Source organism: Neophocaena asiaeorientalis, unplaced genomic scaffold (genome assembly GCF_003031525.2).
Source record: "Neophocaena asiaeorientalis asiaeorientalis breed wild unplaced genomic scaffold, Neophocaena_asiaeorientalis_V1.1 scaffold481, whole genome shotgun sequence".
Taxonomy (NCBI): domain Eukaryota; kingdom Metazoa; phylum Chordata; class Mammalia; order Artiodactyla; family Phocoenidae; genus Neophocaena; species Neophocaena asiaeorientalis.
Window position 1 is genome coordinate 221570 of NW_020174559.1, and position 17242 is coordinate 238811.

The 17242-nt window shown below is 50.9% G+C and overlaps 1 protein-coding gene across 1 annotated transcript in view; it reads left to right on the forward strand.

Annotated features, from left to right (window-relative positions):
* The first annotated feature begins 14306 nt into the window (after positions 1-14306).
* LOC112408003 (olfactory guanylyl cyclase GC-D-like) overlaps positions 14307-17242 on the forward strand; it is a 45157-nt gene continuing 42221 nt past the window's right edge. Inside the window, 2 exon segments of the mRNA XM_024757501.1 lie at positions 14307-14321; positions 14499-14680. Of these exon segments, the coding sequence (XP_024613269.1) occupies positions 14307-14321; positions 14499-14680 (197 nt within the window).

The window sequence follows — 17242 nt, forward strand, 5'->3', positions numbered from 1 at the left end:
ACACACAGGATATTCCAGATTTGACCAGCAACTTCTGTGTCTTTTTGATATATCCCAATCATTCTGTGAGCACTTCCTTACTTTCCATGAGCTTTTCCAGGTTCATCTTTTTCCTTCCCTGTTCCAGGCTTGGAATAAGCCCTTTCTACAAGGAGCCCCGGTTCCTTTTGGAAGCTAAGATCTAAGTGTTAAGGGTGCTCATTGCTATTGGAATGTTACTACTCCAGCTCCTCTCAGTGGAAAGAGCTAGAAAGCATATCTATCTGGAAAACCACGTGTTCATCCCACAACCTCCAATTCCACTCCGACATCACACAGAAAATTCTATTTTTCTCTCTTTCCATATTTGTAACTCCCTCCTCTAACAGTGAGAAAACTGCCTTCCATTATGCTGAATATATTTACTTATTTGATCATACATAACCAGTCTGCCATCACAGGCACTGCCCCCCTCCTTCATGTGGGTAACTTCCTAACCCTTTCTGTGCTCTGATACCCTGTGCCAGGCCAACTCCCATGTGGGCCCGGGACTTGGCAAAGGGGAAGTAAAGGTCAACATTTGTTGAACTGACCACTCAACAGTCAGTCCTTAACACTGACCAAGAAATTCAAATCTTATTCTATGAAAATCTCTTTTAACTTTGAATTGTCACTTCAAAGGAAATCATTTGCTCCCATAACTGGGAAGAGAATTTAAAAAATAATGTCAAATAAGGAAAACACACGGTTAAAACTTCTCGGAGAATTCTTGTACCCTCGGAATACATTGCTGGACTCCTGACTTGAGACCCTCTCTCTAAAACGCGTGTTAGGCTTCTGCACCTTTGGAAGCAGCGTTCGCTAGGGTGGTTACACGATCTTGATAACTGTGAATCGTTGTTAAGCAGGCTTATTGTTCATGACTCTGGTGCCCCTGCTCTGCTTGGTCCCAGATCGAGAAACAGTGATTTCTGGTATCTGTTGTTCACGATTATTCCATCTCCTTCTTGGTTGTCAGCTGACATTTCTTAGGCCTGCCAGTGTGCCCACCTCCAGGGTGCTTCCTTCTGATTTACTGGTTTAATTTGAAGAGGTCTGATGAGCCAGATCCCTGGACTAGATAAGAATGTGTGGAAGTGGAAATCACTGCGTTAGTATTGGTTCAGCCCATACCACACCCGGTTTCTCTGTCTGCAGCTGGGACCTGGACAGGCAGGAGGCCCTCAGGTCTGTGGGCCAGTGCCAGCCCCCCAACTTAGGGAGAGGCCAGGTGTTCCCTGCTCTGGGTGCCCAGGGTCTCCCCATCACGGCAGCCCAGCCTGTGGGCCAGACCCCAGGCCCTCTCCCCACCCCTCCTCTTCTTTTTTTTAAAAAAATTAATTAATTTATTTATTTTTGGTTGCGTCGGGTCTTAGTTGCGGCATGTGGGATCTCTGTTGCGGCGCACAGGCTTCTCTCTAGCTGTGGCACGCGGGTTTTCTCTTCTCTAGTTGCGACGTGCAGGTTTTCTCTCTCTAGCTGTGGCGCGTGGGCTCCAGGTTGTGTGGACTCTGTAGTTTGCGGACGCAGGCTCTCTTGTTGACGCATGTGAGCTCAGTCGTTGTGGAACGTGGGGCTTAGTTACCCCATGACATGTGGGATCTGAGTTCCGTGACCAGGGATCGAACCCGCGTCCTCTGCATTGGAAGGCAGATTCTTTACCACTGGACCACCAGGGAAGTCCTCCACCCCTTCTGTTCTTGATCCTCAACCATTTGGGGCTTTCTGCTGGACTCTCACCTTTTCTCCAGGTTTCTTTCCCTTTTCACTAGCTTTGTCACCTGTATTCTAAGCCTGATTCTGTCACTGATTTCCTGGACCTCACTTTTCTCATCTGGAAAATAGGGGTGAGGGTTGAATGTGGTAGGTCTTAAGGCCCCTCCAGGCTCTGCCCTCTCCTCCTCCCGTCTCTGGCATACTCCCTTTTATTTGCAACCTCTCTTTTTGCTCCTTGTCTATTTATCATACACTATTTCCCTGTCTGCCTCTGGTTCTCTTGGAGTTTTTCTCTTTCCTCTTACTATGATTTTATTTCCCTCTCTGAACATCTACTTCCTATCTTAATTTTTCTTCCTTGCATCTCTTTCTCCCTCTCTCCCTTCCTCTGTTTCTATTGCTTCTGATTCTATGGACTCTTTTCCCTCTCTGCCCTTCTCCCTGGCTTTCTACCTCTTCCCCATCTATGACAACTGTGAACTGTTTCTCCTTACCCCATCACTACCTGATCACTGCTCCATTTAACTCCCTGACCAACATTGCTTTCTCAACCTATTCCTGGACCAGTGTTTCTGGGTCAACACCCCCTCTGTATCCCTGCCCAGAGTCCCCTTTCTCAGTCATGCCCTGGCCTGGGGCTGGGATCTGAGAGCTGATGCCACGCGGCCCCTACCAGAGCCAGGCTCCTCCCTGTGATGGAGACAGCAGCTGTGAGGCTGGCTCCAGCAAGCACATTGGGTCCAGTTGGCTGCCTCTGTCTTAAAGAAGGCTCCAAAAGTCAGACACAGCACTCAGATGGAGTGTCACGTCCTGCCACAGCCCAAACCTGGAGAGCAGGCGTCAGCTGTACAAACAATCGCATTCCATGTTTGCATGCGTGTGTGTGCGCGCGCGCGCACACACACACACACACACACACACACACAGCTGGGGCACGAGCATTGGCAGTCATCTCTCATTGAGCCGGCATTCAGGTTTGCTTAAAGAGTGTTCCGCTCGTTGGAGTCTACTGTGGCCTTAATTGCAAGCTTTCAGCCCTTGCAACGCTCCCCATGTAGACACAGATCAAGGCTCAGTAAGGAGAGAGAATTCTGACCCATCCATGGGTTAGGATCTGGTTTCCATCCTATAAAACCCACAGGTTCTGCACTTTGCTGTCTGGCCCCATGCTTTCCAGAACCCCATTTGCTGTGCACCTCCCAACCCGTGTCAGGCGCACGTGTCATCCCACACAAACCTCACAGCAACCCCAGGAGGCAGGCACAATTGTCCCCCATTAGGCAGGTGAGGAGACAGGCTCCCAAGATCACAGGCCAGTTCAGAGGCATTTTCATCCCAGCACAAGTCTGACCTGCCTCTGGTGTCCTCTACCCACTGTGACAATCCAACGATGAAAATTTGACAGTGGGAAGAGAAGCTGAGAGATCCTTCCCAAGCAGACCATTGGCAGCTGGTTCTAGTCTTAGAAAAGGCACAACAGCAAAAAAAGCTGTCAGATCTGATATCCCAGTAGGTGCCATGTTATAGCCAGACATCTGACCAGAGGCTCTGCATTTTGGAGGTGAGGGAACACGGCAGTGAGCTTGGGGGGCACATCACAAGTAGCACAATCTTTTTCTTTTTGGGGGGTGGGCACACTACCGCGAAGCACGCGGGATCTTAGTTCCCCAACCAGGGATCAAACCCACAGCCCCTGCAGTGGAAGCTCGGAGTCTTAACCACTGGACCGCCGGGGAAGTCCGACAAGTAGTGCAATCTTAAAGGAAACAAGATGGCCCCAGAGGGTGGCCTCAGATGTCAGAGTGGGAAGTGGCAGGCTGCCTGTTTGGAGGTGCCAGCCGGTGGTCTGGTAGCACAGGGAGCAGCTGCCTCCCGCCCCGACTCACGGCCAGGGCCCTCGACATGGAGCCAGCATGGGTGCCCCAGGTCTCCACGCCCCGGTGTCACCTGACGCATTCAGCCCTGTTCCCAGAACATGGCTAGCTCTGCAGAACCGTGCTGGGCCAGAGCTGTCTGGGGTCCTGGGGCCATGGAGAAGAATTGGACAGCACTTGAGGCTGCAAACTCTCAGCCTCATGCCCTCCAGGGCGCTGCCACGGGTCCCCCTGACAAGTGCGGCTCACTTTCTCATCAGGCTGCTTCTCACAGTTTTCTGGATTCTCCCATCTACTTCTTACTATTTGCTGCTGGCTCCTTGTCAGTTGACATGCCTTTGTTGCCTCTGTCGCCTCTGTCCTGCTCAATCATTTTGCTGGAGATTGGGGTCCAGCACATGCATGAGGAGGGGAGGGGCTGAGATTCACCAGACCACAGGATCCAGAGAGGGTTGCTTCCACCTCCTTTTGTGCCAGAGAGGGTTGCTTCCACCTCCTTTTGTGCCTCCACTTGTTACTGAACAAACGCAAGTTTACGTACCCAAAGCGCAACGAGGCCAAACGAACCTAAATGTCAGACTTTGGAGCAGGGAAAGGTTTATTGCAGGGCATGCAAGGAGAACGGGTCAGTCATGCCCCCCAAATCCTGAACTCCCTGAAGGGTTTCAGCAAAGCATTTTTAAAGGCAAGGTGAGGGAGGGGCGTGGTTGGTTCTCAAGAACTTCTTGATGTCAGAATCCTTTGTTCTTGCAGCTGTCCATGCGGGTCAGGTCACGATGTTCCTGTAAACCTCCAACAAGACAAATGTTATTTTTAATCTCTATATGAATGGGAAAGAGTTATACCTTTAAAGGTCAGAGCCTTGAGAATGGGTTATCCTGTACATTTCAGGCTATTGACAACACTCAACTTGAAGCTAAAGCAGTAGAACACAAAGCTTACAGTAAAAGAAACAGATCTAATATGGAGTCAGATTTGTTCTTCCCTATAACACACCCTCCACTAGGTGGCAATCCTCTGCCTCTCCCACTAGGTTACCGCAGGGGCCTTGGCTTAGTAATCCAGTCTCCTTGGTACCAAGGACAGAGCTGGCATAGAATAAGGGCTCAAAAAAGGTTGAAGTCACAGACAGACGAAGGGGTGAATCTCAACAAGCTGGACTCATGGATGGGAGGAGCTTTATGAAGAATGAAGGCAAAGATCCTGCTTAAGCCAGGTCGGGGGTGGGGTCACGTGCTGCTGGTGGAAGAGGCAGACCCTCAGGTGGCAGAGCCTGTCATTCACCGTGGTGAGCAGCTTTGGGGGCTGCAGAAGCAGGTTTAGACCGGGGTGGGTACGGTCCCACTCAAGTCTACACTGACCTGCAGCACCTTGGCAGGTTTTAGACGCTGACTTATGAGGAGGAAAAGGGCAAATAGAGCACCGCCACTTTTCCTTTGGGTCCTCTCCCAGTCTCAGGGGAGGCCTGCTCTCTACAAGCCACTTGCTAAAACAGGAGCGCTACAGTGTGGACCATATTCCTTCTCAGGGCCAGGGGACCAGCTCATGATCCAAAGCCGGCTCGCTCTTTTGTGTTTTCCGGGCAGGACTCTCCACTTGCTCCAGGGAAACACGACGTGGGTTTTCTGTTCATTTTTTGAAAGTCTTGGCTTTCTGCAGGTTGCTGCTACTTGACAAGCTCATTCCAAGGCAATTCAAGCCAGGCCTGGTCCTTGCGATAAATCCCTGGCAGGGATCACGAGTGACAACAACACATAAAATAAATGCCTAGGGAAAAACTCAGCCTTCTGAAACAGATGGCAAATTTACACCCAGCCACCCGAGGAGATGCAAGTCGAGTTCCACATTAAAATGTTAATTTCCCACATTACAGAAGTGTACCTGGAGCTCCTGTGCGGGCTGTTAAGTGGTTATTTGGTATCCACCCCAGGTGGCAGGATGAGTTCACTGAACTCAGCCCTTGTCTCCAAGAACCTTCCTTAGCCTCAGAGCAGTTTCCACCCCTAAAATTTCCACATTCACCTGGAACTGTCTCCATTGCCCCAAACCACTTTGATCCTAACAGAATTTTCTCTATTCGCTTAGAAATCTCATCAGGATCCATGGAGACCATCTTTACTTCCCATCTTGTATTTGCTTTGTGGCCTCGGGTAAGTCAAACAACCACTCTGAACCGTGAATACCTCACTTGTAAGTGTTGAGAGCGTCCAGCATACTGAGTGCTCTCTAGTGTATCTCATTTAATCCTCACGACAAACCTAAAAGGTACACTTATTTCCCCATTTTACAAAGGGAAGCAGGGCTCTGGCGTGTGAAGTGTTCTCCCTGAGGCCCCTGTTACTGGAGGCAGGCGAGAGGGTCTGTCTCTAAGCTTGTGCTCTTTACGCCTCACCCTGTGCCCCGTGGTCTCTGACCTGGTTTTCTGTGTATCTATCCTTTCACCTGCCAGAGTTGCCAACAAGCTACAGACCAGGACCAGGGCTTGGCTACAGTGCCCTCCTGCAGGAGGCTTTTTCCTGCCAGGAAACTCTAGTCTAGGCTAATTATTGGAGCCTTGGTGCCCTCTGCTGGATAAAGGCTAAAAGACCAGCCAGCGTCCACCCTGGTACAGTAACATCTTTTTCGAAAGGGCATTATTTTTGGTCCATCCATCCACCCGTCTTCCATCCATCTCAGTTTCACCGTTGTCTGGAGGCATCACCCTCATTCTCTGGGGCTCCTGTTCTGCACCAGGGCTCAGCGACACAGAGAGGGAAAGAAGGTAGCACTGCATCTGTGTCCCCCTTTCCTGTTTGCAGACTGCCTCTACCTCATTGTACCCTTTGTCCCCACAGCAACCCGAAGGGCCGTTAAAATCCCCATTTAATTGGAGAGGAAAGTGAGACCCAGAGAGGCCAGTAGAAACAGTTTTGGGGACAAAGACAGGTTACAAATCAGGGCTCCGTCATTTACTAATTCTGCCACCTCGGGAAAGTTTATTAAGCTTTATGAACCTCAATCCCTCATCTGTAAAGTTAACTCACCCAATTGATATTTAATGTGATATGCTCTGTGCCAGGCTTGGCTTTGGGGCTACAGCAATGTATAGGACTGAACAGGTCCTTGCCCCTTCAAGCCTTGCACTGTGAAGGTTATAATGAGGCTTAAATGAGGTGAGAATATACCACAGTGCCACCTGAGTGCCATTTATGTCACGTCATGTTATTACCTATGTGAGGAACGTGAAAGGATTTGGAGATGCTTTCCTGGGAAAAGAAAAGATGAGGGAAAGCTTGGCATTATGTTAAAATGATAAAAGCAGCACATATTGGGGTTGAGGTCATGGGCTCTGGAGCTCAACCGCCTGGTTCTAAATCCCAGCTGTGCCCCTCAAGAGCTTTGTGATTTGCAGTAGCAAAATGGAGACAGTAACTTCAACACAGACTTCTTATATATCTAATAAGGGCCAGGCAGGGTCTTAAGGCGCCAGAAATGAACAAGGCAGGGAAGTCCTGTCCTATCTCATAGGAGTGTGACGATGAAATGAATCATTACGTGGGAAACACCTATAATGGTCCTAAACATAACGTGTTTGCTCTTATGACTATCTTGGCTGTTGCAAAGGCTCTGTGGATGGTATTTACTGGTACTTTGTGTTTGATGATGCCTCTTGACCGTCTGGGGCTGGTGACAGCCAGAGGATACAGGCTTGCCCTGCTGGCAGAGTATAGAACAAGGACCAGGATGTGGAGGTCAGAGGACACAGATTTCTCAACACAACAGGACAGAAGCATTAACAGCTGACTGGCTCACAGCAGGGCAGTGGCCCAGGGAATAGTGAGTGGCCAGTAACCAGTGGATATGTGCAAGTGTGGGTGGAGATACACAGAGTTCTTTTCCTGTCTGAGAGGTGTCTCAGAGACCACTTAAGGCTCCTTCATCAGCTAAGGACTTCTGTTTTTCTGGGGGACAGATGGAGTGGACTCTAGAACCCCTGGAGAGATCCTGGATTCTGGTTAGTTTTGGCCAATGAGAAGCCTAGCAGCAAGGGTAAGAGACATGGGATTGGGTTTCTAGTTCCCTTGATTCTTCCCTGTGGGGACATCATAGTCTGGATGTGTCCTTTCCCCTTTTGAGGCAACCAACTGTCTTCTGGGCTCCAGAAAACTCCTTCCCCTCGTCCCTTTGGACCTGGAGAGGCAATAGGTCTGCTACCATTAGTCTCAAGTTACTGCAATATTCTTTAGAAACCCTTGCTCCCACCTTTATAATAGGCCTTTGTAAACAAGCCCTTCTAGAATTACCCTAATTTGAGTCTGCCCTCAGTTTCCTGCTAGGACTCTGTCTAGCGCCAAGAGTGGTCTTAGGAACTAGATTCTCCAAATAGGATTCTGGAATTGGGTTTGTCCTGTATTTGAGCACCATGGGGATAATCTCCTGCTGGGGGAAATAGGATGCAAGTAATTCATGACATCTGGTAGTATCACAGTTACTCAAATGATCATGGGAAGTAGCATGGGGTGCGGTGCAGGTGGGAAGGCCAGACTTTGGCATATCAAGTGGCTGTGGCACTTTGCCCTGTGGCAACAATACTGGTTATAAAGACAGTGGAGGGACTTCCCTGGTGGCTCAGTGGTTAAGAATCCACCTGCCAATGCAGGGGACATGGGTTTGAGCCCAGGTCCGGGAAGATTCCCACATGCTGCAGAGCAACTAAGCCCATGTGCCGCAACTACTGAGCCCACGCTCTAGAGCCCGAGAGCCACAACTACTGAGCCCGCGTGCCACAACTACAGAAGCCCATGCACCTAGAGCCCGTGCTCCGCAACAAGAGAAGCCACCGCAATGAGAAGCCCGCACACCGCAAGGAAGAGTAGTCCCCGCTCTTCTCTGCAACTAGAGAAAGCCCATGCGCAGCAATGAAGACCCAACACAGCCAAAAATAAATTTATTAAAAATAAAACCATCTTCCAAGATCATGGGCATTTATGAAGTTAAAAAAAAAAAACAGACAGTAGAGGCACATGGCTTCTTCCTACAGCCCAAGAGATCATATATATATATAGAGAGAGAGAGAGAGAGAGGGAGAGAGAGAGAAAATAAATAGAAAATTATGACCATAAAATTGAAAACGTGTGTGAACAACAGAAGGTTTCCATGAGAGCTTGAAGGAGTCCCTCATGTCTGTGGGTGCAAGGAGGGTATAACCGAGGACCAAACCCAGGGTCTGATGGTAAAGTTTGCAGAGTTACGACACCTCCACCCCAGGTCTCTTGTATTGAAGGAAGAGTGCTAATAGGAAAGGACTGGGACCCCAGGACATGGGGTGGAGACATCTGGGATGGAGACATTCCTGCCCTGGAAATAGGTTCATCTGTACCATTTTTCTAGATTCCACATATATGTGTTAATATACGATATTTGTTTTTCTCTTTCTGGCTTACTTCACTCTGTATGACAGACTCTAGGTCCATCCACATCTCTACAAATGACCCAATTTCATTCCTTTTTATGGCTGAGTAATATTCCATTGTATATAGGTACCACATCTTCTTTATCCATTCATCTGTCGTTGGACATTTAGGTTGTTAGCATGTCTTGGCTATAATAATCTGATTAATTGAAGCTTGGACACAGTGATGGCCTTACTGAACAATGTTGAAATTCCAGAACTTCCTTGGAACACTGTGTAGGAAAGTCTGAAGCCTCAGGAGAGTGGGCACGTTGGAGTGGATCTATAACAGGCAACCTGCTCACAACCCTAGGAGAAGCTGGAGGACACTCCCTTCACCCAAGCATTAAGGAATTCATTCATGGGGGTGGGAGACCTCCCTATCCTTGAAGAACTCTATGGTAGTTGTCCTTTGTAGGCCAGAGATGGCCATGGGGGGTGTTGTAATGGAAGCTCCTTGATCTCAGTGTGAATAATGGGAAGCCAGGTAGATGGCAGCACTTAACCATCAGAAACAGTGGTTTCTGGGACTCCAGGAGGAAAAAAGAATGGGCAAGCACTAAAGACACCAGCATTATTGCGCATTCACTATGTACAGCCCGGAGAGGTTGTACAGGGTATGTACAATCCCTAGCACATAGTACAAATTTCGTGCACTTAGTAAAGGTTAATTTCACCTTAGTAGGAGAGAGCAGGTGGCAGAGGAAGGGCTGAAAATCCATTGCATTCTGGCATCTATCTCCACATAAGGGTCCACATCAAAAGAGAAGATAGAAAAACCGCTGTTATAATTCCCAAAGAATCAATGTGGTGTGATGAGCAGAAGCCTGGACCAATAGTCAGCCCCATCACTTTACTAGCTCTGTGCCCTTTGTCAAATTACCTAACCTCTTTGAGCTGTACTTTCCTCATATATAAAGTGGGAATAATAATGACAGTACCTGTCTCAGTGGGTTGTATAAATAGTGCCCAGCACAGGGCTTGGCACGTAGTGGATGCTCAGTAATGCTGGTTTCTTCGGTGCTCGCCCATTCCCGTTTCCTCCTGGGAGTCCCAGCCAGGTGTGGAGCTGTCCGTAGTGCTGAAGACATCCTCCTTCCCTCCCTGCCTCCTTCCCTCAGTTCCTCTCTCCTTCATTCCCTCCTTCTCTTCTGTGCTTGGCTCCCCGGAGTCCTAGGGTCTGAAAAGATGGAATTTTCCAAACCGTTTCTTCAGGCCCCTATGGAGGACAGGAGGGAATGAGCTGTATACGAGTCCCTCCCTCAGCAGGAGTCTCTGGAAGCTGGCAGGCAGCTGGAGGGGTGACTGTGGGACTGTGCGGGCTGCGGTGGGAACGGGGGCTCCCCGGGACAGAGCCCGCTTGGAGAGTCTGAAATCCGAGGACGCTCACGCAGGAACCTCAGGATCTTCCGAGAGGCGGTCAATCAGTTCCAACAGCACAGCGTGGCAGATGGGTCTTTGGGGAGTTTGCCCTGAAGGAGGCAAGAAGGACCAGGTTGGGGTGCAGGAGAGTGACCCTTGGATACAGGGTTTGAAGGGCCCCTGGCTCTGACTGGAATCCCCCATCCTCCTTCCCTGGAATATTTTGGTCATTTGTTTGTTAATGTAACTAAAGGCATCTTCATCTTTTTGCGTTATGGTTTTATGCAATCGACTAGCTTCATGAACTTGGCTCCATGAGCCAATATCTGTGGCTAATCCTCAGTGTCTCTCTCTTTGAGTCTAAAACTACAAACGGTCCCTCCCTAGGAGGGTGGCACCTGAACCCCTTGTGCCAGAGGTGGGAGCACTTGCAGCTCACACACTCCTGGGGGAAGGGTTAGGAGAGGGGACATGGCCAGCTGCAGAGATAAAAATCACCTGTTTCCTAATTTTTGTTGACAGCTAGAATATTGGAGATGAAGGATCTTTGGAGACCCTAAACATATAAACTAAGCCCTCCCTGTACAGGTGGCACCGAAAAGGGTGTGAACACTGTCTCACGAGTCAGAGGTGGAGGTGGGACTGAAGGTGGCTCCTCCTCTAGCCTGGCCAGAGGCTGCCCTCGCTAAGGGCCTGAGCCTTCTGTGACCCCTTGCAGGCCATCGGCCGCAGAATTCCTGGGACACTGAGCATGGCCAGCAGGACTGAGGGACCAGGGGAGCCTCCTGCTGCTTTGTGGGATGGAGGGAAGTCCACACTCCTTTCTGTACCCATTTCCCCATCTGTACACAGAGGAGTTGGTTCAGATGCTTAGATCTCCAGGATCCTTCAGCTCTGATGTTCTAGGTGTTCAATAAGAGAGGTGATTTTTGTCTTTGGCTGGGAGGTGGGAAGCCAGGCTCAGGACCAACTCAGCCCTAACTTTTGGTGAGACCCTGGACAAGTCACCGCCCTGCCCAGAGTCAGTTTCTTCCTCTGGAAAAGAGGATAAGAGGTCTCTCCTCAGGGTCTCTAGCAGCACCAGGCAAAGGAGTGGATCACAGGTGCTTTGGGAAGTACAGATTGAGGGGAGAGGTGTCTGTCATTAATATCAGCCATATATGCCTATTTCCCAACAAGAAATGATTAGCTCTTTGTGAGCCCAGAACAAACCCAGCTGCTCTGAGGGGTTCATCCCTTGGGGTGGGATGTTAGGAGACCACTTAGAACATCACAGTGGAAGAGGAGGGAGTGTACAGAGGGTCCCTCAGAGACTGGTAGAAAAGCAGTACTCCCCAAGACCCTGGCCTCTGAGCTGGGAGAAACATAGCATCACAGACCAGGAGGGCTCAGGTCTGGCCAGCCCTGCAAACCGGCTTCTTCTACAGATGGGGAGGCTGAGGCCTTTTTTTTTTTTTGCGGTACACGGGCCTCTCACTGTTGTGGCCTCTCCCATTGCGGAGCACAGGCTCCGGATGTGCAGGCTCAGTGGCCATGGCTCACGGGCTCAGCCGCTCCGCGGCATGTGGGACCCTCCCAGACCGGGGCACGAACCCGTGTCCCCTGCATCAGCAGGCAGACTCTCAACCACTGCGCCACTGGGGAAGCCCGAGGCTGAGGCCTCGAATGGGGCAGGGGCAGGACTAGGGCTGAAGCTCAGACCTCCACCTCCTGGTCCAGCTTTCTTTACACCCCAGTACACCTGCCTCTCCTCAAAGATCCAAAGACGGTGATGATGGTGATGGTGATGATGATAGCTATTCTGTTTAATAAGCGCCTAGTTAATTACCTACTCACCACAATGACTATCCTCACTGTAAATACGCTACACATTTTAGTCTTCACCACAGCTCTGCCAGGTATAGCTATTGTCATCTCCATTTTACAGATGAGGAAACTGAGGTTCAGAGAAGTTAAATGCCTTGCCCAAGGTCAGGGGCTAGTACATGATAAAATCAGGATTTATTCCTCTGTGTAATGCCAAGGTCCTTCTTATTCCTCTGCACTGAACATAATTTCTAGGAGCTACTCTGCACAGACCATTGCAGTTGGCACTGGGAGGGCATCCTCTTACCCTCCTGATCTACACTCCAAGTGTAGGTGGTTCAGACCCTGGGAAGCCCTCCGTGAGCCCTCCTCCCGGGGCCCTCAGATCCTCACCACTGGTCCTGCTACTGCCCGCACTTGTGATCCGCTTTTCTCTTGTCTGGGACTTGCCTCCCTACCAGCTTGGCAGTCTCTTAAGGGTGAGATTGGATCTTCAGCCTTCCTGGGGCACCTCACTTCTCTGAATCCAGTTTGCCAGCAGAGGAAATGGGGATAATGAGACCCACTTCACAGGGCCGAGTGTTTTGTACACGCTTCATTCAACCACGGTCACTGAGCTCTGCTCTGTGCCTGATGATAGCTGAGCTCTGGGGACACAGAGCTCCAGCAGGGAGGAGGCTTGAGGCTGGCGGGAGACAGATGTGGATACGGGGAACCCAGGAGCCCAGAGGCTGGGGGAGCTGATCTGCAAGGGTGTGGGTGTGGGCAGGGCTTTGCCGAGGAGGCGACATCAGGGAAGAGCCTGAAAATGAGAAGTGATGGCAGATGGAAATGAGGGGAAGGCACTGCAGGCACAGGGGTCAGCTAGAGCAAAGGAATGGAGGTAGCACACATTCTTCCTCTCCTTTCTCCACATCTCTCTAACACATTGTGAAGATGAGAAAGAGAGAGCCATGGAAGTGTGGGAGAGCAAGAAGGTTTTCTGAAGTCACTGCTGTGGATCTGAAGAGTGTGGGTGGCCGGGATGCGGCTGCCGGCTCCGTTTTGGCTTATAGGACTCAGCTGCCTGAGGCTCTCCTGGGATGTCTGCTTCTTAGTGATAAGAAGACCATAGTGTCTGGAGGTGGTGACAGGGATGTGGATGACGATGGAGGGTCACTCAATCAGTCATTCATCTGACAAATGTGGGTTGAGTCCCTCTCATGTGGCACTGTTCGAGGCATCAGGGACGTGGTGATGGGTAAGGCAGACTTGGCCTTCAGGAAGCTTCCATTTTGTTAGGGCAAGACAGACAATAACCAAGCAACCCAATAACCAAATTCAAATAGTGATTGTGTCGCCAAGAAAATGAAACAGGATAAAGTGCCAGAGAGTGGCTGGGCTGGAGTAGTGGGCAACAAGAGACAGGATAGGCAGAGAATGGAGGAGGCGGCCCTTGAACTGAGCTCTCAATGATAAGGAGGCGCCAGGCGTATATCTGGATGAAGAGCAACCAAGCAGGGGAAAGAGCAAGTGCAAAGGCCCAGAGGCAGCTGAGCGTCAATGGCCAGAGGAACAGGAGGAAAGGGAGTGTGGAATGGCAGGACTCTCGTGAGTGATGGGGAAGGGGTCTGAGATGAGCTTGGGGCCTGATCATGTGCGGCTTTGCAAGCCAGGTAAGGAATCTGATCTTACAAATGAAATGGAAAACCATCGGTGAGGTTTAAGTGAGAAAAGATTTATGTTTTTTGAAAACATGGTTTGGTTGCTTTTTGGGGAATGGTCTGAAGAGGACCAGACGAAGCGATAAAGCCCTTAGGAGGCTCCTGTGTGGTTCAGGTGAGCAGTGAGGGGGGCTGGGACCCAAGTGACAGTAGTAGATGTGGTGAAAAGTCAGTTCGATTGGGAACAAATTCTGGTATAAAACCAAAAAGATTTGATGATGAACTGGAAGAGAGAAATAGAGAAGTTGGGAATCAAGCCTAGGCTTGAGAAACTGGGCAGGTGGTAATTCCAGTTCTTAAAATCTGGCAGGAGTGCGGTTTGGTGCGGTAGAATCAGGAGTTCAGTTTTGGGCATATTAGGTAAGTCTGAGATGTCTGTGAGTGGTGGTGGCCGCCATGATGGTGGAGATGGTGAGGCTTCTGAGCGGGGACTGAAGTAATGGCGGGACTAAAGAAAGCACTGTGTAGGGGAATGGGGAAAGGGGATGATAATTCAAACAATTGCTGCTGGCAGGAGGGCCAGGACCCAGAAATGTCTGGGAGCCTATGCCATGGGGTTATGGAGTTGAGAGACCTTCTCTTCCACAGGTGTCCCCACTCTTTGGAACCATCTATGATGCTGTTGTCCTGCTGGCCCATGCCCTGAACAGCTCTGAGAGCGGTGGGGCAGGATTCCCAGGGACCCACTTAGGGGACCACACAGGGTTTCTGGATGTGGCTGGCTTTAGCCAGAGGATCCGGACAGATGAGAAGGACAGGAGGCTGGCTCCGTATGTCATTTTGGACACAGATGGTCAGGGAAGCCAGCTGGGCCCCACTCACATCTGGACACAGGCACATGGCAAGTGCAGCCCCTGGGCAGGGCCATACACTTTCCAGGAGGAGCCCCTCCGGTACGTGACTCCAGCTGCTGGTTTGACCCTAATACTCTCTGCATGAGAGGTAATTCATCTATCCATCCATCCACCCACCCATCCATCCATCTGTCTATCTGTCCATCCATCCATCCATCCATCATTCATTCATTAAGGCTCTCCATGTGGACAGTCACGTGAAGAGCAAGAGAAAGGAAGAGACTTGCCCCACCATCGAGAAGACTGACCCAGAGGTTGCGAAGCTCCAGGGAAAACTAGCAAGGCCTCGCCTCGGCCTAGCAGAGCTAAAGCATTTACAGAGCACGTTCCCATCTCTCAGCTCTCCTAAACTGTGCCGCAGCCTCGTGACAAGGACACTGTCCTCTGTGGGCCCCAGTGGACAGCTGAAGCTCAGAAAGGTTAGGTGACTTGCCCAGGGTCACACAGGGAGCCCTCAAGTCTTCGACTCCAAGTGCAGGATTTCCTTTACCTCATGACCACTGGAGAGTGTGAGCTGTGAGGCCCATATGTTCTCATTTCCGACATTCATCTACCTGGATTTGCATCCCTGCTGGAATTGCACTGACATACAAGCACATAGGTAGATAGAGATGAGCAGATGTCTACATGTATACACAAGTGCACCCACACTTCCTAGTGCACACCTAGTTACAGTTACCACTATCGGTGGGTAGATTCAGGTCTGGCCAGGCTCGCTTATGTCCCTGCCGGCCCCAGACCTTCAGCAGCCACCCCACCCCGTGACCTCGACTCTGCTGCTCTGTTACCTCCATCTCCCAATGCTGCTTCGCTTCTCCTTTCCCCAGACACACGCCACCCTTTCTGGCCTCCCTGTGCATGTGCGTTTTCCTCTTCCTCGAGTGCTCCCTCTTTTTGCCTGGCTAAATCCTTCCTTTCCTTGCAGAACAACTGTGCAGTCAGGGCTGGGAGCCCACCTCGGTGCTCCCCATAGCCTCTGGGTGCATGACTTCACAGCACGTGTGTCCTGTGCTGGGGAGGACCAGTGCCATCTGTCCCCAGACTAATGGGAGCTCATAAGAAGAAGCCTTCACGCAACCGTTTCTTTGCCTCTCTTTTCTTCCACAAATATTGACTGAGGACTTCCTAGGCACCAGGCACTGTGCTCAGCCCTAGGGAAGGAGGAATGAATGAACCATCATCCCTGCACTGGCGTAGAGCTCTTGCCCTCACCCCTGACCCCCCAGTACACTGTGAGCTCCATCACGGTGCTGGCAGTGACTGTGACTCTCGTCTGCTGTTGCATCTTCAATTCTCGGCACTGAGCTCAGCACACAGTGGATGCTCCAGAAACGTTTGCTGACGGATTTGTTGAATGAATGAATGAATACCTGTCAGAAGGTGAAGTCTGCGAGCCAGGGCTGATAGAGGAGGTGTTTGTAGAGATCTCTGAGCTCCAGCAGCCCCTGGCTGCCTCCATCACGGCTTTACCACATTGTGTGGTGTTATCTCTGCTGTTCCTGCCTCTGCCACCAGACAGAATCCCCCGGAGAGGGGAGCCAGGGGCTGGTCTTCACGAGTATTAGCTCCATGAGGGCTGGGACGATGTTTCATTCAGGCTCCCGCCACCCCTCAGCAGCCTCTCTTACTTGGATGAATAATTGGCATCTCCAACTTGACTTTGAAATTGAACTCCCGATCTGCCCCCTGGCCTCCTCCCATCGTCTTCCCCACTGCAGGTGATGGCAACCCCATCCTCCCCGAGGCTCAGGCACCCTCGTCTCCTCACACCCCACACCCAGCCTGTCAGCAGCACACTGGGGCTCCATCTTTAGAATTCGCCCAGAAGCAGAGCCCTGCTCACCACTCCCTTATCTCCTCCCTGGTCCAGGCCCCCGTCGTCTCTCGCTAGGTTACTGCAGCGGCCTCCCTGCAGGCCTCCCTGCTTCTGCTCTTGTCCTGGACCTCACCGTGGCAGGTTGGAGGATTCTCGGAAAACATAGTCAGATCTGGCTCTCCCCTGCTCAGAGCCTGCAGAAGCTTCCCTTGCCCGGAGTCCAGCCAGAGCCCTCTCTGCCCTCAGCTCCCTCCTGCCCTCTGTCTTCCTCACATGTGGTTCTGCCCTCCCGTTGAATACACCAGGTACACTGCTGCTTCAGAACCCTTGTGCTTGCGGCTCCCTAGGCCTGGACCGCTTTCCTGTCTATGCTTCTTCCCTCACCTCCTCCAGATGGCAAGTCAAGCTTCCTTTCTAGGAGCCTGGGTGAGGGGCAGCGTGGGCGGTGGTTGGGAGCCCAGATGCCTGAGCGAGGCTGCTTGGGTTTGAACCGAGGCTCTGCCACTCACAGACAGTTGCCTATCTCTCTGCTTCCTCTTCCACAAAATCATGGTCATGACTGTACCTACTTCTAGAGGTCGTGCAGAATAACTGCATTGAAATACGTGGCATCCTTAGAACAGGTGCTCAGTGCAACACAACGTGCAACAGTATAGTGAGTA